This window comes from Rhea pennata, chromosome 11 (genome assembly GCF_028389875.1).
Source record: "Rhea pennata isolate bPtePen1 chromosome 11, bPtePen1.pri, whole genome shotgun sequence".
NCBI lineage: Eukaryota > Metazoa > Chordata > Aves > Rheiformes > Rheidae > Rhea > Rhea pennata.
In genome coordinates this window covers 4,370,122-4,390,238 of record NC_084673.1, presented here as the reverse complement: position 1 = coordinate 4,390,238, position 20,117 = coordinate 4,370,122, and the positions used below count along the sequence as shown (strand labels likewise).

General features: G+C 40.0%; 1 protein-coding gene across 2 annotated transcripts in view; it reads left to right on the top strand.

Annotated features, from left to right (window-relative positions):
- The first annotated feature begins 673 nt into the window (after positions 1–673).
- LRCH2 (leucine rich repeats and calponin homology domain containing 2) overlaps positions 674–20,117 on the top strand; it is a 40,756-nt gene continuing 21,312 nt past the window's right edge. Inside the window, exons 1-3 of one of the 2 annotated variants that reach the window (XM_062585065.1) lie at positions 674–944; positions 14,616–14,760; positions 17,625–17,751. In XM_062585065.1, coding sequence (XP_062441049.1) covers positions 674–944; positions 14,616–14,760; positions 17,625–17,751 — 543 coding nt within the window. Of the gene's footprint in view, positions 945–14,615; positions 14,761–15,199; positions 15,288–17,624; positions 17,752–20,117 lie in introns of those variants that run through there. The other variant, XM_062585066.1, reaches the window with a different exon arrangement.

Below are 20,117 nucleotides of genomic sequence, written 5' to 3'. Positions count from 1 at the left end.
TACTTCTTTTTGCTTTTGTTCTGCCATGCGAGATTTCTCCATGCTTCTTGTTTTTTTCACCACACTAAGCCAGCTTCGTGGTTGGGTACTACTGGTGAGCAGATCCGAGCCCAGAGGCAACGCTCGAATCCATCTAGCTTGGATATTTTTTTTTAATCTGACAAAGCTATGCATAACCTACGGATCCGGGGGTAAACCTCCACTGTGCCAAACGGCTCATTCAGAGGGAAAACAGCTCAGCTCCCACGCCGCTGACAGCAGTGACCACAAAGCAACGCTCTGCCACTGACCGACTGCTAAACAAACGTTTTCCGCGCCGCACAAGCGCCATCGCCCTCCGCTCCGGAGCGGCCCCCGCGCAAAGCCCCGCGCGCGGCTCCGCGGGCAGCGGCGCGCGCGACCCCCCCCTCCCCCGGGGCCCCCGCGCGCGCCCCTGCGCGCCGCCGCCGCCGCCGCCGCCGCCTTGCGCGCGCGCGCGCTTCCTCGGCGAGGGGAGCCCCGCCCCTTGGCTCCGCCCGCCGCCGCGGATTGGTGGGGGCCGCGGCGAGGGCACGCCCCCTCCCCCGCCCTCCCCCCCCCCGCCGGCCGCCCGGTTGCCGCGGGCCCGGCCGCGCCTGCGCAGTGGCGGCGGGGCGGCTGTTGTTATTGTGGGGCTGGTGGGCGCCGCGCGAAGATGGCGGCCGGGCAGGGGGGCGGCGGCAGCGGCGGCGGCAACGGGAACGGCAGCGGCGGGCCGGGGGGGCTGGGGATCCCCGCTCACCTCACGCTCTCCTTCTCGGCCGGGCCGCACTGGGGCGCGGCGACTCTGCCGCAGCCGCACACGGTGCGCAGCTTGGACCGGGCCCTGGAGGAGGCGGGCAGCTCGGGCATCCTCTGCCTCAGCGGCAGGAAGCTCCGCGACTTCCCCGGCAGCGGCTACGACCTCAGCGACACCACGCAAGCAGGTGGGGGCGGGGGGCGCCCCTCCGTGAGGTGATGGGGGCCGGGCGGTGCGGGGGGGTGGGGGGGTGGGGTGGCAGTGGGGGACATGCAGTGGGGGGTGCTGGGGTGGCAGTGGGGGGGAATGCGGTGTGGGGTGCTGGGGTGGCAGTGGGGGACATGCCGTGTGGGGTGCTGCAGTGGCAGTGGAGGGGGAATGCGGTGTGGGGTGCTGGGGTGGCGGTGGGGGACATGCGGTGTGGGGTGCTGGGGTGGTAGTGGGGGGGATGCAGTGGGGGGACATGGCGTGTGGGGTGCTGGGGTGGCAGTGGGGGGGGAATGCGGTGTGGGGTGCTGGGGTGGCAGTGAAGGGGGATGCAGTGTGGGGTGCTGGGGTGGCAGTGGGGGGGGTGCAGTGTGGGGTGCTGAGGTGGTGGGGGGGATGCAGTGTGGGGTGCTGGGGTGGCAGTGGGGGACGTGTAGTGTGGGGCTTGGTGGAGAGGCAGTACAGGGGGATGCAGTGTGGGGTGCTGGGGTGGCAGTGAGGGAGGAGGCAGTGGGGAGATATGGGGGGGTGGCAGTGGGGGGACACGCAGTGTGGGTCTTGGTGGGGTGGCAGTGCCGGGGGGGGATGCAGTGGGGGGTGCTGGGGTGGCAGTGAGGGAGGAGGCAGTGGGGAGATATGGGGGGGGTGGCAGTGGGGGGACACGCAGTGTGGGTCTTGGTGGGGTGGCAGTGCCGGGGGGGGATGCAGTGGGGGGTGCTGGGGTGGCAGTGGGGGACATGCAATGTGGGGACTGGGCGGGTGGCAGTAGGGGGGATGCAGTGGGAGGAGCTGGGGTGGCAGTGTGGAGGGACATGCGGTGTGGGGTGCTGGGGTGGCAATAGGGGGGATGCAGTGGGAGGAGCTGGGGTGGCAGTGTGGAGGGACATGCAGTGTGGGAGTCGGTGGGGTGGCAGTGGGGGGGATGTAGGGGTTGATGCCATGTGAGGACAGTGGGTCAGCTCCAGACTTGTGAGCGGTGGGGGCTGCACAGTTAGGGGGCTCTCCGTGCCTGCTGTGGAGTGGGGGGGCTGGGGAAATGGGCTGTACCGAGGTGGGGTGCTCCCCTGCCTGCAGTGGGGGGGCTGTGCCCAGGGAGCGTGCAGGGAGCTGGGGCATGCCTGCCCTGCGGGGGCACGATGACGGGGTGTGCGCTGAGGGTCCCACCGCGTGCTGGCACAGAGATGGGGCGCTCCCGCCGTGTGCGGGAGGAGGAAGGGGAGGTGCAGGGGGACAGTACCCCCACTGCGGGCGCCTGCGCCAAGGAGGCTGCCGCCACTGTGCGCGTACACGAAGGCAGGGCTCTGCGGGGAGAGGGGCTCCCGCTTGGTACTGTATGAGGGTGCACATGCCTGCGCGCCCTGCGGACGTGTGGTGCTAAATGCGTGGGTGCAGAGGAAGGGGTGTATCGTGGGAGGGTTATTGTGTGCTCTGTGTGCGTGTGTATGCAGCGGGGAGGGGCACTTGGGCTGCGTGAGCGCGCCTGTGCCGTGTGCGTGTCGGGGGGAGTTGTGCTGTCTGTGTGTGCAGTGGGGACGGAGGTTCCTGTCTGTGTGTGCATGCATGATGGGGCAGGTGCGGGGACACGCGGGCTGGGCTTGCTGTGGTGTGTGTGCAGCAGGGGGGATGTTCGAGGGGTTGTATGCTGCGTGTCCGTCTGTGATGCAGCGAGGATGAGGGCTTGTGCTTCTGGATTCGTGCATTGCCAGGGAGAGCGTGTGCAAGAGGAGGGGAGCGATTTAGCTCCCTAGCTGAAAAAATAAGAGCTCCATGCTGCGGTTCGTCTTCACCATCAAGGATGTCTAATCCTTTGCTGTGGAGCTTTGTTACCTGGGATATTCCAGTTGATCCTTCTTCCCAGCCTATCAAGAAAATGGTTATGAGTGCGGGGAGAGGGGTGTGCACACATCTAGCAATGTGAATGTCAGAGCTTAATGTATTCACCGTCTTGGTAAATACTACAGATATCATCCATGGGAGCCTGGATTTACCCAGGCTTTTAGGTGAAGTAAACTTGGAGGCGTTTTTTTGCATAGTCTGTAGGAAAACAAAGCTATATTTTTCGTAGAGATTTTGCTATGTTTTGGCTCATCTGTGCTGTGCTTCTGGATTTACTTGCTACTGAAGTAGTTGCTGAAAATGGGTCATTTTGAGTAATATACTAGAACAAAATATTAATGAGAGATTTGTCTAATGAGATGCTTTTTGAGTGAATTAACTCCGAGGGTATTTTTGGTTTTGGCCTTTTTTATTTTTTTCAAATGGGTTACAATTAGCTGGCTTATTGTATTGAATATGAGACTGCCTATTGTGGTACTTTATGCATCTCTGACAATCCTGTACTGCTGGTGTCTATCAAATATTCATTCAGCTCTTTGTGGGCTGCATTTTGTGCAGAGGGTTAAATAATGATATACTGATTCTTATGCAATATATAATATGTTGTATAGGATATAGAATTTATGAAGGACTGATTTTAAAATTCGATTTTCAGTATCCAGTGCCAAGCCTGCTAATGTTTTTTTTGGTTATTAGCCTATTCTTCCTGACACACATGATTCATCTGAAAGGGTGATGTAGAATATGGATAGGTGAAAGTGTGTTAATTATTGTATAATGGAAGCACCAGATTAAATTAAAAAGGGAGTTCATTAAATAGTAGCTCTATTTTCTTGTAATAGCATAAAAATATTTTCAACAACACAGTAGACAGTTTCTGTGTATAAATATTCAATAACTAAAGCATTAAAAATAAAGCATTTTGCAATAAAGCATAGGGAATCCATTACTAAGAAGATCTTTTGTGTCATGCTGAAGCAAGTTCATCAGGGATCCATATTTTGTGTTTGTATTTTACATTTTGGGTTTAATTATTGTTGTTGTTTTGAATTTTAACATATTTGAGTAATAGGTGTCTGCAATGACATTATCTTTATCTTTCATAATGTAGAGCCCAGTCACCACTATCAGAATTAAGTCTTCAGCATGAATGATGATGTGTGAAAACATTTAAAACAATCTCTGACAAAAATAGCCATTTTGCTTGTTGCTCTGAAAGCACTTATTTAAATAGTTGATGTAGGTGAATGCAAGTAAATTATTCACATAACAATGCTGATTTAATGTAGTGCTGATTTGAGAATTAATCCTGTGAAATACAAATTTTAGATGTTTTCCTAAAACTTACTTGTAAACAATAGATTTGTAGTCTTTATTTTAACTTCATCTGTAGATTTTTTTTGATGAGCAAGTAAATGCTATCCTGCTGTGAAGAATCAATGATTTTCTTTAGCAAGTATCAGTATGGTATAGAAATTGATCTAGAATCCACTGCTGCTTCAGAGACAATAGTCATATTTTTTAATAGACATCTTGTGTCAGTTACTGCTGTTTGACATTGCAATATACCCCTGAATAAGGCAAGGTAAGAGTCTCCCTCAGATGTAGGCTGAGACATGGGGTGGGGAGCAGTGCTTGGCTCAAAAATACTTGCTGTGTTTCATTTTCAGATATGCTGTTCTTCAGTTAGTGATTCTCTGAAAATCAGATCTGCAGTACCCAAAGCAAGTACCCCCCGCCTTAAACATATCAGGATGTAAAAAAAATTTCTGTATCACAAACCTTTATGCATTAGGATCAACAGTGTCACTGTAAAACCAGAATATTCTGTCTTAACATCAATAAAATGCATCCTAAAAATGACTCTGTTGCTGAAGTAGAACTAGTGCAGTTCCTTTTTTTTTTTTTTTTTTTTCCTGGTCAACTGCTGCTGGTTTATCACCAGAAATACCCTCTTGATCTTTTTTTCTTCTTTTTTTAAAGTCTGGCCACATTTTATAGCTAACTTACTTATACAATGGCTTACCAGTACATAACATAAGTTGCCAATAGTACGCATTTTGACCATCTTAAATTTTTATGACAGAACTTATTTGCTGAGCTGCAGTATCTTTCTGTTTAACTCTGACCTTATGTTTTTCATATCTTTTGTCAAATTTGAATTTTAATCCCAATTTCTTGGGGAAAGGGGTTGGAGGGAACAATGCTTGATTTTTATTATTTATTTATTTATTTATTTATATTCTCCCCCCCCCCCAAAAAAAAATTTGTTATTTGACTCTTCAGACTAGTCCTCTGCTGTTGTTAAGTGACTTCTGGAAAAAATTCATAGGTTATTAAAATATTAAGAGGTGTACTAAGACATGTATAGAGGTATATGAATATTCCATTCATTTTATTAGTGTATAATTTTGCTTTTCACCCTGTGGGCAGCATTAATCCGCATGGTAAATGTGTAGTAGATAGATATAATTTCTCTGTACTTAGCTAAGAGCGATGTTTTCCATTTTTTTAATAGGTACTTGCGCTTTACTGCCTTACTGACCCAAGTCAACTTTGGTTTTAGCAATTTCCCCCCTCTTTCCTGAGCACTCTTTGAAATGTGAGTTTAGCACTTACGGGTGGTATTTTACTGACAGCTCAAGAAACAATTTCTTACCTCAGGATGTATACAGTGGTGACATCAGGCTTGCTTGCTTATCATTTGTCACAACAAACTTAATTCCCTGTTTTTAATTCCTGAGGAACCTACAAGCAATTGCAAGTAGGTGAAGAATTGCCTATAAATAAATTAGTTTTGGAATTTCTCCTTTCTCACCACCTGCTACCTTTTTTTTTTATAACTGAGGAGTAACACCAGTGTATTCCCTATATGACTGCAGAATGAGCCATCCTGTCAGGGCTAATAACAATCTCAGCCCCACAGGCAGAATTCCCACATTGAGATTCCTGGTTGTGTCTGCTGGGGGTGAAATATGATTGTGGTTTAAGATACCCTTGTCTAATATTACTTACATGACTTAAAAAAAAAAAAAAAAAAAAAAGCCACATAATTTCTGGCCCTTGTTAGATATGTAGTCATTCATGTGATTACAGGTTAAAAAACAAAACCTACAACTTGGTATTAAGTGTGAATTGCATGAGAGAGTTGATTAGTACTGTGCTAATTCTGCTGGATATAGAACATAAACTTCTAAACCATTTGTATTTTCCTGCATGGTTCGTTATTTTTGATGATAGCAATTTTAATTGAAGGGATGACAAGTAATTTACTGAATAGCAACACTACGCTCAATTTTCAGTGTAGAAATAACATACATGTATAATGTACAACATAAATGTGGATTTCATTCCAGAAATCAAACCTGTTGAAAAACATGTTTGTTTTTCAGTAACAATTTCAAATTTGAACTAAAGCAGAAATCCAGATTATACAGGGCTTTTGCAGTGTTTGTATTCAGAAATGTGTCAGGTGCAAAACCTGGAAGTGTCTCAGTTTATAAGCAAGGAAGTTCTCATAGTGGTTTGTTAGCCAGTGTTTGGGGTAAGGGAGAGTACGTTGCCGGAGGCTTTCTTGTTGAAGGCCAATAATGTTGCCAGCTTTAGTTCTGTTGGAGAGTAGTATATTTGCTTTGTCCTAAGGGACTGAATATAAACATTGTTAGCTTTTCTAGCCTGCTGAATTTCTAACCTGCATGTATGTTAGTGACTTAAACTAAAGCTTCTTTCATCATTATCTTTTTTGTCCCACTTCAAACTTCTATTTTCCAAAGAAAGTATCTGTTTAGAATGACATTCCACAATTGTACTAAATTTTTGAAGCACTAGTTTTGATTTTTTTTAAAAAAATCTGTTCTCAATTTTTTAAAAATACTCTTAGAAATCTGAGACAAATATTGCATTGTGGCTGTTCCTTGCCTATTAATCCAAATCAGAATGTCTTCAAATTCTAATAAATACACATGTATATACACAAGTGTATTTAGTAGAAAGTTACAGAGAAGAACATAGAAATTTTCATACAGAATTTTTATGCATATAGTTCCCAATCTTATTTGTCATGCACTTTCACTTGTGATGATGGCAACTCTTAACTCTTCATAGCACAGCAGTTAAGTTTCCATACAATTGCACTTCCCAGAGAGAAAGAAGTTCCTGTCTTTTCAGTCTCTCCCCTTTCCTCCCTTCTGTTTTGTTGCATATTATTTGTGGAGGAGAAATGTATTTAGCTATGAAATATATTATATCTTGTGCAATAACAAAACCAAACTAACCTTTTCTTTTTTCTGACTTTTCGCTTGTGACAAGTATGTCAAATGATTTGTGAATTTTTTTCAGAGCTAGTTCAAAAGTATAAATCCATTTTACTGGCAAGACTGGCACTTACAGTTAAAACATGTTCTTAGCCAAAAGGTAACAGAACCAGACTGCCTGAAGGCTGGAATTCCCCAGAAGGTGGAAAAATAATGAATAATTTATATTTGTGTTAAATATTCTACATGGTATTGTGGCGAGACTTCTAAATTTTCTGCTTTTCTTTGGCTATCTTAGTCTGTTCTCACCATTCTTTTAGCTGACATGGGAGTATGAGAGTTTGTTGCCTGCTACAAAAATGAGGACCCAGATTACTAGATGCATAGCTTTAAGTCCTGGTTTACATTAACTACCAGTACTAATAATTACCAGAAAAAGAACAGTGATTTCTGACAGATCTAGAAAAGATTGTAGCACTTTGGAGAAGAAAGCCTTATTCGCTGTTACAGAACTGAAATATCTTTTTTGCTTGGGCGAGTGTGATTATCACTAACATGATCTGAAGTGCTTGAAAGGTACAGTTTGATTGGCGAAGTATGATTTCTCAACAAAGTGTTTTTTTTTTTTTTTTTTTTTTTTTTTTTTTTGTAGCATAGGACTTGAAGAAACCCTGCATCTTAGGTTTATTCATAGCCTGCTGACCAGCAGATGCAACTGCTGAACACGTGGATCCTTGACCATCTGTGTATTAAAGCAAACATCTACTTCAATTTGTCACTTTATCGCTTTATTGTGTTAATAGGTAGAACTAATACGGGTTGGACAAGAACTTATATTAAAGGCTCACACAGAATTAAAATACTTATATAAAAGTATTTACTTCAGCTCATTACAGTTAGTAATGAGATATATTATATATTTACTCTTAAACTAACAAAATTAGCCACAGCCATTCTTAAATGCTGCCATGAGGTCTGGCATGAGTTGGAATCGTAGAACAGGGTCAGCAGGAGGCACCAACAAATAAGAACAGATGCTGAAGTTGCTACAGCAGCAGCCTTCATATCTCAAAAGAACGTTGTTGTTATGATTAGCCCCCTTTTGCTCTGTGCCTGTGATCTGTTAGGTTACCCGTTTTCTACAGAGCTTTTTTTCCTCTGCTTTATTCTACACTTGCCTTGTTTTCCAGTGTCCTTTGTCTTCAGGCATTCTTGTATTGTTTTTAAATATTTCTATTTAGTTTATCTAATTATAAGTTACTTTATTCTCACAAAGTCATATAGTAAATGTTGGTTACAGTTGCATTATTGTAGCCCTTTCCCTCTGCCTCAAGCCTCTAAATTGTAAAGTCTGTGGGGGCAAAGAATGTGAATGTGTATATCCAAGAATACAGAGACTAACATAAGCTTTTTCTGGGGTTCTGCATGCATTCTAGTAATGCTTAATAAACCCGGAGATTGTGTCGTTTAGGAGTGGGTTGATGATTACGTTCTTCTGTTACTTTTTTATGAAAAAGTTAAAACAATTTGAAGTGGAAATTTGGAGTTCCTAAGTTGTTTTTTTTTTTTTTTAAAAAAAAAAAAAGTCTTTCAGTGCTTGTGAGCAACCAGTAGGTAATCTTGTCAATTTAAGTAGGAGATGCCCTGAGTTACAATACACAAGCTTAATAAAAATTCTTGCTGAACTACCATGAAAACAGACTTCACTTTCTAATGTTAAGCTGCTTTAAGAATTCTAGGCTAGACAGAATACTAAAATGCCATTTAGTTTAGGGAAGCAGATAGCCTCTGTGTGGGAGTTGTTGCCTAGCATTTCAAATTACAAAAGATTCCTGGAGCTTTACTGAAAGGTTATTATAAAAAATTGCAATAAGCCTTTAGAGGTGAAGAGGAAGATAATCCTTGGCATGGAGAAAAGTCCTTTTGACTATGTAATTGGTTGGTGTATACGTTTTTATTTTAAATGATCTTCTCTTCGTGTGTTACTTGTGCTTTTGTTTTCATTGTGCCATGCTAAATAACTGAACATACATAGTCAAGGGTTGGAGCAGGATGCTGTTGTACACTGGGAAAGCCTGGATCCTTCTAATGGAGTAACGTGGTGATGAATTCACTGAACGCATCTGTTGGCTCCATCACTGCTTTGGTGTACAGCAGATCAGCGCCTACACGCCCTCCAATTGCTTCAACGTTTGAATCAGGGCTTCTAGTTTAGTGAAAATTTCAGTAAAAGCCACATATACCTGAACCAGCATGAGGTGAGTGGAGATGCCTTAAATTAAAGACCAGAATTGCTTGAACGGCTAATGTAAACACTTCCACTGTCTGCTAGGAGACTGCTAGGGATGGGTCAGAATAGCAGCTTGGTTCCTCAAGGCTACCTTGGCCTCAAAGCCAGTGTGCTGGATCCCAGTCCCTCCTTCCTAGTAGTAAAAAATCTGTCAGAGACAACTGTTGAAATTTGTGCTTTATGTGGAAGAGCCATGCTTCAAACTGAGGGGTTGCTTGTTCAAGTCCCCGATGTGATAAAAGTATAATTTTAAAGAGAAATTTTATTTATTGTTTAGTAGTGCTGTTTAGTTTGCAGAGTCAAGAACTTCGAAGATGTGAAATACAGTTTTGGTTGCAGCTGTGCAGCTTGATTGTGCTTTATGAGAATCTTCAATTGCATTGTCATGTACAGTGTCTCCTTCATCACATTTGGTGCTCAGACCGTGTAGCTAAAATCAGTGACATGGATAACCATAAAGAAGGTATTTCCAAGCTCTTGAGTTTCTGGATCTGGAACCCAAACACCACTTTAGATCTTTCTGTTTTTGTGAAAAAGATATTACAAAATCTATTTTGTGCTCTGTCAAACTCTCAGGTTAAAAAAAAAGGTCTCAAATATTTATTGGAAGTATGAATATACCCTCTTCCATTCTGCATGTAACTTTGAGGGAAGGAGAATCATACCTACTTACCTTCTTTGAGAGACAGCAGCTTTGCTTAGCAAAATAACTCCATGAGCTGGAACACGAATCTGGTAGTTTTCTCATGGTAGGACTTTCTCCCAGGAGAGGGCCTTGGCTTTCTGCTAGAGATGGGAGAAAGGGAACGATTATATATTTGTGCGACAGAAGAATAGTCAGCAGAACACGCAATCGTAAGCTGGTTTGGGGGTGTAACGTGCAGTAAGCACCCTTGCCTGCCTGTATTTCTGTGTTACCGTTGGCCTGTCAAGTGAAATAATCACTGTGTGAAATGTAATTAAAATGAGGGGGCTTTTCTGACGCTGTTATTGTTCCATATAAATGCTCGCTATCACGGGATTATGAATGCAAGATGTCCATGCACTGTTGGACATAGAAAACTTAGGTCTCCCAGGATCATCATATGCAGATGTTTCTGAGGTATTTGAGTTTGCATGTCTTAGGAGTTTTTTGTCACCCTGTTTTCCTCACAGATAGAAGCATGAGTGGTTCTTTTAGCATGACTTTCTTGTATCTAACGGACTAATAAGCTTTACTCATTTTTCAAATAGTGTTCTCGGGCCTGTGTTTAGATTGGCTAAAAGTGTGTCTTTAGGATCAGGTCTTCGGCTTTCAGTTTTATCTGATACCTTCATTGACTTCTGTAGGACAGGTTATATGAATAAAGTTGCTATTGAGTTTAGATGGTTTTAGGCTTAGACTCTACTAAAGTGTTACCAGAAAACTTGGATAGGAAAATCTTTGGATGTTCCTAGTTGGGAACAGACCTGGTATTTTTCCTTATCTAGTTTCCAAATAAAACTTTGAAGCAGTTTCAGCAAAAAAAATCTCCGTGCCCTATCGTAGGTCTGCATATTTTTATGAAAATGCATGTCTCAATATGGTGTTCAAGTGTAGAATTCTCAACTAGTCCTTGCCTTTCAGATTTAACATCTAGCTCATGCAAAGTGTGACCTAACAGGGATAGGGATGGAAATGGAACATAAAAATGGTTGCACTGGATCAAAGCAAAGGCCAATCTACTCTGGCAAAGTCTTTGGTAACAAATGCAAAGGGAGAACAAATGTGAAACATCATACTTTGACTGCCTTAGTATGTTTTAAATTAAACCCGAGAGAATTTGAGGCTTCTGCTTTTACTTTAGAACAAGACTTAAGCTTATGGAAGATACCTTCTTCCACTAACCTCCACCCCTCCAAAATCTGACTTTCTGCTCTTTTTTCACTTTTGTTCTGAACCTCCAGTACTGTGCCTTTAAATTGTCTCCATGCAGTCAGTGAAGACTTTGCTCTTTTAGTTGCTGCTTAGTTTCTTTTTAACAAACTTCCTCAGATTTCTGTAGTTCCTCCTTTTAAATTAACCTCAGTAACAGTGTGCTTTTGGCTTTTTTTTGCTTCTACAATGATAGTGGAATGAAATATGCTATCGTTCATGAGTAATCCTCGATGATATCTTAAATTTAGTCTTGTCGTAACACCCACAGTTTAGAGTTAACTCAGTTTAGACTGGATAAGTAAAGAACTTGTATAATTTCACTTCCAGATCAGTTATCATTGTAAATCTCTTGCACTTCTGCACTTGCCAGCTTTCCTTACATTTTCAGTTTATTAACTGTTGAAAAACTATTCTCATTTTAAGTGCCACCAACCTGCTTCCGTTTTGATTATACGAAATCTGTCTGACTTTTAAAGGAACACTCTAGTTCCAAAATCTCCCCAGCTTCTGGTGGAAATAACCTCCCTTTTCTTGTGTTTTCTCAATCATTTATTGCATCTTTAGTTTTCAAAAGTTGCCTAAATTGCATAAACTTCACATTGACATTTTTATTAGACAGGTTAGCATCTGCTGTGCTAAATAAATCTATTGTTCATTGCAAAAGCACTTTTGGAGTAGAAATCACTTTTCATTTTTAATAAAGAATACTGTTATCTCTCTGTAAAAAGCAGTAAGTAGATGTGATGTATGAATGCCATGTAAAACAAAATATGGAAAAAATTGCCTGGAAGATAAACCATATTGCTTTCAGTTTTTTTGAATGTTTTATTTTACAATGGCTGGATAATAGGTGCTATTTCCTAATTTAAAATGTGATTTTTGGATTTCATTTCATAATAGAAAAGTGAAATCTTTCCTCCATTGCATCTGAAGCTATTGTCTTTAGTGAGATGTTTTTAACCTATAGCAATTTCCCAACACGTGCATGTTTTCTTTTAATATGAAATTGTTTCATGTACAAGGCTATACAAAGCAATTTAAACCAGAATGTTGTAATACAATTTTCTTCAGGCCAGGTTAGTAACCACAGCCGCTTCTGTTGCGGCTATTCTGTGTTCCCTACTGCAAACCAAAGTCCTTGTTCAGTCATTGTACAGATTCAGCTGCTGCTGAATAAAACCAGGAAGATCCTTAAAGTTGATTTCAGAAGAAAATTTACCAAAGCCTGACTCTTGAAGCAGTGGCAGTTCTAGAACTATGCCAGCAATAAGATTGTCTTTGCATGCATTTATCTACTATATGGGGTACTGGTATAAGAGAATCTTTCTTCAACTTGAAAAAGATTTTGCAGAAAATTAATTCAAATGTAAGCTACTATTTGCCTATAGTGTTTTGAAAATTAATGTACTGGTAAACAGAAAAACTCTGTTATTCCGAAAACTTTCTCAAAGTATTCTAAAACCATTTTAGTAGACTTCTCAATTATAGCTGGATATTTCGTTATACTTAATTCTGTCCCACAGTCTTTTCATTCAGTGCATTAAGAATACCAGTTCTTCAACCTAAATCTCACTCTTCCTCTCTCTTGAAGCTAGAAGTATGCCAACTTCAGTGTCAGCAGTGTTCCTTTCTTGAGCAATCTGATGAAAAGGATGGCTTTGCACTTACGCTTGAGATTATTTCTTACAAATGATGCAATGGTGGAGCAGCAGGCAGTTGGCTCACAAATCTCACAGTTTTTGGTCTTTAGGAAACAAAGTTAATGCTACTTCCAAAACTAATGCCACTGGAAGGTGGTTTTTCTTTGTGCCAGTCCATTTTAGTGGATGGGTATTTGGCTCACTGTGGACCTTCCCCACTGCAAGGGACGTTTATTTTCAGTCTGCAGTGTACCAGATTCTTTCCTGAAAATGAAGGTCTTCTGCCCTGCCGGCCCCCAGCCTACAGCAGCACACGGTCTTTTTCTGCCCCACGTCCAAGTCTTTGCATTTCCCTTTAGCAAACTGGATGAGGTGTCTGTCGGTCAAGGTCACACTCCCCACAACTTGGCATCATCCGCAAATTTCCTACAAGTGCATTCCATCTCATTTTCTCAGTTGTCGACGAAGATGGTATAACAGTATTGTCTCAGTATTGGTGCCTGAGAAATGCCAGTCGTAGCTGGTCTGCCAGTTGCACTTTGAGCTTTTGAGCTCTCTTCTTTGAGTCAGCCACTTTCTAGTCTGCATCTCCAGTTGGGTGGAATAAACCAAACAGTATGTTTGTCCCACTGATAGCATGATAGATAGTGGCTAAGTGGAAACAGTCATTTTTTGCAGGTGCTAAAGGCTTAATAACCAAAACTTGAAATGACAAGGGATTCTCATTGCTTCTTTGTTAAGAGTATCTCTGGTTTCTGAGAAACCCCACCCTTTGAAGTATCTTAGGTTGGGAGCAAGAGTTACCTTTGAAAACGTAAACTTTTTAGCTCAAGTAAATCTCTCTCTTCCAATAGGGTAAGTTTCATGGACTTCTGTATGGTATAGGTTTTGGTAGATACTGATACTCCAGGGTGCAAGTGTTGCATTTATTATTATTTAAGATGGTATGTTATATATAGTCAGGCATGGTATAGATTCTGTCAAAAACAGCTGAGTCAGTATTCTGACAGAAGTGTACACTGTAAAAATACATCTTTAGCATGAAGATTTGCATGATGCAGTTATGCATTATCAGAATAGTTCTAGCCCAAGTGTTATGTTTCCTTTGTGATACCCCACTTCTGCTCTTAGTCTAGGCTAAATTGCGTTCTTATTTTCGTAGCTAAACCATTTTGATATTGGTTCACGTGATTTTGTTCTCCTTTGAGCTAAATTATAAATGTGAAACTGGAGAACAAACCAGTAACTGTGTGTAGGATAAAGAATAAATATTAATTTAAGACTTGTAGTTCTTTAGCTGAGAAAATACATAAGTGTTCTGTGCCAGTTTGTCTTTATTATTGCAGGTATTATGCACAGTGAAATTAGATTCTAATCTAACTCTCAAGAACAGAAAGTTACCTGTTTAATTGGCTTGTAGCTTGTGACTTACTGTTGTGTCTCATAGGAGAAAAAAAAAGTTTTATAGTACAAAGACTGATAGGAGGGACAATCATAATTGATATTCAGTTGCATTTAAGTGTTCTTAATTATATAGTTGGCATAGTCTCTTTTTTTTTTGTATTTATTATATCCAGTAGCATCCAGTAGCCCCTGGTAAAAAAGCGAACTATTTTAGACTTGTTGCAATGCCTGAATTTTTAGGAGCGCGACAGGAATAACTGTGGGTATTTGCACGTCCTCCTGTTGTGGGCAAAATTTTGACTAAAAATTACTTCTTTTTCTTTGTTCCCAGATCTTTCAAAGAACAGATTTACTGAAATTCCTCCTGATGTCTGGCTGTTTGCACCACTTGAAACTTTAAATTTGTATCACAATTGCATCAAATCCATTCCAGAATCTATTAAAAATTTGCAAATGCTTACTTACCTTAACATTAGGTGAGTAAACCTTGTCATTCTTCCTTCTATACTTCATTGGAGAGGTGGCATCTTACTTGATGAGGGCATCGAATGCCCTTACTTTTCCCCAGACAAATAAAATGATTCTATTTGCTGTTTGCCATTTTCTTGGTGTTTTAGGACCAGCAGTTCTTGTTACTTCCTTTGTGGGAAGAACTGAAAGCATCATAAAACTTCAGGCAGTATACTACAATAGCTGTCTATAAGAAGAGTTTGAGAAGTTTTATTTGTTGTTAATGTTATGTGAGTAGACTGTGATTTAAAAACTACATATATAGAAATCCATTTTTTTTTCTTTTCTTTTTCAGGAGGGTAGATTACTCTGGCCAGACGGCTCTGCTCATTTTGTACACTAGTTGCATCCATTGTTGTTTTTAGACTTGGAAAACATATAGCTGGATCTTCTCAAAAGAATAGAAAATGAGTATGAGCTCGACTGGAGATAATCTAAGATACTGTATAAATGTACGGAAGCAGAGGAATCTAGAGGAACCCTTCCATAAAGAGTTGAGACCTTGTTTTCCACAATATCCTCTGTTTCTTATACTGACTGTCTGAAGTCCAAAACAGTCTTTTCAACCAAGAACTGTTTAACATACCAGATTTGTTCTAGAAAAAACTTTTTGCACAATTTTCAGATTACTTTTTGAATTGATACTTGGAAAGGAAAAGGGAAAAAAAACATTAACTGTGTCTTAATCTCCAAATATCAGTAGTTATACTGATAACTTCCAAGAATTGACTGCTCTGTGAAAGTTTAAAGAATATTAATGACATGTTAAAACTTCAGTATTTTCTGAAAGAAACCTGACCTAATTTCTTTCACAGAGCAGCAAAAACACATTTCTGTTTTGATGTAACTGAAGTGCTGAATACAATTTTTGATACATAAATAAAGGAGCATCTAGTTCTAAATGAACGTTGCATGTTATTTCAGAAGTTGGCTCATTTCCTTTTTCCATACCTTGCTTTTTCTTTGTTTTTGTGCTAATGTCTGAGGACTGTTTTCAGAATGCATGGACATGTGGACAGATTAAAATACAGACTTGCTTGCTTCAGTGTTGTGATTACAGAAGAAAACCAGATGATTTCAAATTCTAATTTTAGATGCAGAAGAAGAAAGAAAAGTGTTAAGCAATTCCTTGTAAAGTAGGCAGCTTCTTTTTTAAAAAAAGAACTTCAGAGATTACTGATCTAAGCCATGCAAAGAATTGTAGTTTTGTTGCAAAGTTTTTTAGCAAATAAAGAAATTTCATTTACTTGCGTGGAATATTTTTGCTTTCCACTCACTCTAACAGATCACCAATTAGGAAAAGCCAGTCATCTCTGCCTGAAATGCAAAAAAAAAAAAAAAAAAAAAAAGCTTATTGCAAACCTATTCCTAAAATTTACTTTTTTTTCTCCACTTAGTATTAGCAGCAAAGATGCAGTGCTCTTTATAAGGATAGTGATAACAATTTACTGTCAGCTTACTTTGTCAAAATTACACTACTTCGAAGCTGAAATGTTGCAGCGGCATAGTGATTTTGTTATTCTTGCGGATGTATTAATGATAGTCATGTTGAGGGGAAATTGCACAAGTTTAGATTTTCAATATGAAAGCAGTGTTTTGATACAGTTCCATTACACAAAAACAAATTTAAACTTTTAGATTTTTTTTTCCTTAACATAATGTGAAAGCAAAAGGTTCTTGCAAAATATAACTTTTGGCTTCTGGACAGTTCTTCAAACTTTCATTTTTGTATGTGAGAGCAATTGCTTTCATACCACACCTGAGCAAGCTGATTTTTTAATGGCTTTTTTAAATGTACAAGTAGTTTACCAAAAAAAAAAAAAACCCCAAAAAAACAAAAAAAAAAAAAAAAACCCCAACCCTTTCTGGCAAGAGGCAGCCTGCAGTTGGTAGCTTTTCTGAAAGCAATTTAAATTAAATTGTCAGCAATAATACCTTTCCTGTTAATATAGTCAGCATATGTGCATGTATTTGGAATAAGATACATGCAGCAGAAATCAACATTAGTTAAAACATACCTTCCAGAGTGTTGCTCAGCAAAGAGCATCTAAAATAGATGTTTAGGGCTTTTGGTAATGGTTCAGGAGCGCTATAGCTATGTGATGTGAGAAGCAGTGATCTTGAATAAATCCTGCCAGTTCAAATTTGTTGAGAACATAAAGCTTATACTGGTAGACTGTCAGATCAGTTGATCCTTCTGAAGGCATCAGAAACGGCATAAAAGTAAATATCAAGCATAAACTGAATGTTGTGTGCCACAGTTAAATTAGCAGAGATGTGGTCGTGTTGTCAGTATTTGTTCCATGTTGATTTAATTTTGGTGAAAGATTTGTTACTGCCCAGATGCAGTATTAATAATTAGTGACAGTTTTCGTGACAAGGTGCTAGATTAGCTGCACCTCTCCATCAGGAAGAAAAAATGCAGCCAGCTGCCACTCCACAGAGCTTCAAAAATACAAGTTAGAATATTCTGCACTTTTACTGCTGTTGTTTACAGCTTCGTTTATAGAGCAGTGGGCTTTTTTTTTTTTTTTTTTTTTGTTTCTTTCAACAGATTTCTGTTTGTGTACATTCTTTCATTAGGAGGTTCAGTTATAATACATCCACTTTTACCAGATGAGATAGTGACCTACAATTTAGCTAAGAGAAACTTTATCTGGTAAGGAATTTGTGATGGAGACTGTAGCTTGAATTGAGTTAAAATGTAATAGGTGGGGGATGTCTTCTAGAGTAGGAGAAATATTTTACAATGTGTATTTCGGACTCCTGTCAAATTTAAAGAGAATATTATAATGTAGCGTTTCTTTTTTGTTGTTTTTTTTCTTTCAAGTCGAAATCTTTTATCAACGTTGCCAAAATACCTGTTTGATCTTCCACTTAAAGTTTTGGTAGTCAGTAATAATAAGCTGGTCTCCATTCCAGAAGAAATTGGAAAGTTGAGAGATCTAATGGAATTGGTAAGTATAATTGCAAACCACCGTATTAAGTACACTTAAAGTGTAAGTAGCCTATCTGCAGTGTAAGAAAAATGTAAATTCATGATCATTTTTACGTACAGGAATGCAGATTATAAACTTAGTTACTGCATTTTCTGTGTTTCATCTCAAATTACAGAAGTAGTATTTATTGTAGAACTTCAAGAATTGAGATAAGCAAATCAGTATGTTGCATTAACTGAAGATTAATAGATTCATAAATAAAAATGCTTATTGAATTATTTCATTTTAGGTTGTATTTTGTATATTGTTAAAAGTAGTGACTTTTTTCTTTCCACCTCTGTTTACCTCCTTCGGAAGAGGTGATTTTTCTTATATGCTATCAGGAATCTTTTTCCTGCAATAAAGAGTTGAAGTCTATGTAGTTTGTCCTCTATACAAGTAGTACCTTACCATCTTTGTCCTCTTCAATATTTGTATCCAGTTCTACTATTACTTTATTTGGGCTGGGGTGAATAGAATGATGTGTGATGTACACAGTTCAGGTGTAAGTGCAATGTGATTTTTATTAAATGGCACACTGACGTTTTGTGTTTTGTCTGCTGTTGCTTTCCTTATTTCTTCATAACCATTTTTTCTCCTCCTGATGGTTACCAAATATTAAGGTTATATTTTAAAGAACAGTGGGCAGTTATCAACAGATCTTATTTCTGAGTATAGGTAAATAATTTAGATACTGAATGTACCTTTTTCTGATACCCTTAAAATCGTCATACGTTGTGTTAAATATTGTTCCACAATTGGTGACTCTGGGAAACAGCCATTTGGAAAAGAAATAAGTTCTTACTAAATTCTTACTCCTTTCATGTGAGACCAGAACAAAGTTTTTAATCAGTCAGAAATAGAATTTCACTTTTTCCTCTCACTTCTCAGAAGAGGAAAAAAAAAGTGGTGAATCGTAATCAGTTTGTTTTTTGCATGCTGCTTTGAAGTGACCTTATGTATCCTTGGTGGTACAAGTGCAAGGACTGTGTAGCCTAGAACACTGTATCCCTTGGCAGCAAGGAAATATGACTGTATCCAAAGCTGCTTCAAAGTAAAAAGACAGATTGAACTCAAGCTCATTTGTCATTTTCTTAATATCTTCCTTAGGTGAGTCTATTCTCTACAGAGACCAAAGAAACATTTTTAAAGAGAAAAAGGCTAAATTTCAGACACGTAGTTGAAGAATGTGTTTTGTTTCTCGACCCAAAGTAGGATATTGAAGAAGTAAGCCTTGCTTAAAAATGAAATGCCTATTTTGTTGCGAGGAATTTTAAAGCAGTTATGCTAAAGTTAAGCTGTAAAAGTCAATCAAGAATTTGCTGAAGCAGGGAAGGAGGCAATCTTACATGAAGTCAAGATTTTCTCTGCAGCCTTGCTAGGAACTTTTTTCTCTCACTTGTTACCATTGCTTCTCTCAGAATGAAATGACTTTAACTTGTATAAAAAGTTTGATACAGAAATGGCACTTGGACTCGATCTGACCTTTCAGTATTTGTAATTTCTTTGGACATTGCAAGTAGTTCTTATCATATTTCCAGGACATGTCCTGTCTCAAGTGTGCCCTGGAATTTTCTTTTAATGTGATCTAATTTTTGAGCTATAAATCAACATTTCTTTTTTATTTTGCAAGTAATATGAGATATTCTGAATGTTTGCGAGGCTTTTCTGATGTCTTCTACTCTGTTTTTGGTCAATGGGATATCCTTTATTGTTCACTTCAGTGTTTTCAGGTTTCAAGGTGGTATCAATGCTATTGTTTACAGAAATTGAATGTTCTTTAGAATAGCTGTGGTATTTTTTGGCTTTTTTCATAAATGTTAAACCGGGAGTATATGCCTGGTGGCATGGATTAAGGATATACCAAAGAGTTGCATTCCAATATCTGCGTTGTTTCTATTTAAAACATGAATATTTTATATTTTAAACATGCTGATAATAAAGTGATACGAATGTGAAAAGATCCTTTCAGGAAAGGAATCCTATTTTAACTTGGTTGCTGGGGACAGAGGGGAACTCAAAATAGCTATGCAACAGCTCATTCCAGGCAACCTGTAGTTTCATAGACATCTGGCTCAGTGCAGACTTTCCTACTGCCAATAGCGCATGAGCAGTGCCTATGCTGAAGCTCTGGATGTGCGTAGAGGAGGAGGAAGATGGATTTTTCTCATTAAGGGCTAGCTTCTGGTTGTTTCTCAGACTTCAAAATGAGCGTCTGTTTTTTCATTGAGTAGATAGATAACCATGCTTTGTACAGCTAAGAAACTAGTCATTGAAATCAGTTTTACTGATTTTCAGTAAAAAAGTAATAAAATACGTTAGCAACTGTCTTACAGCAACACGAT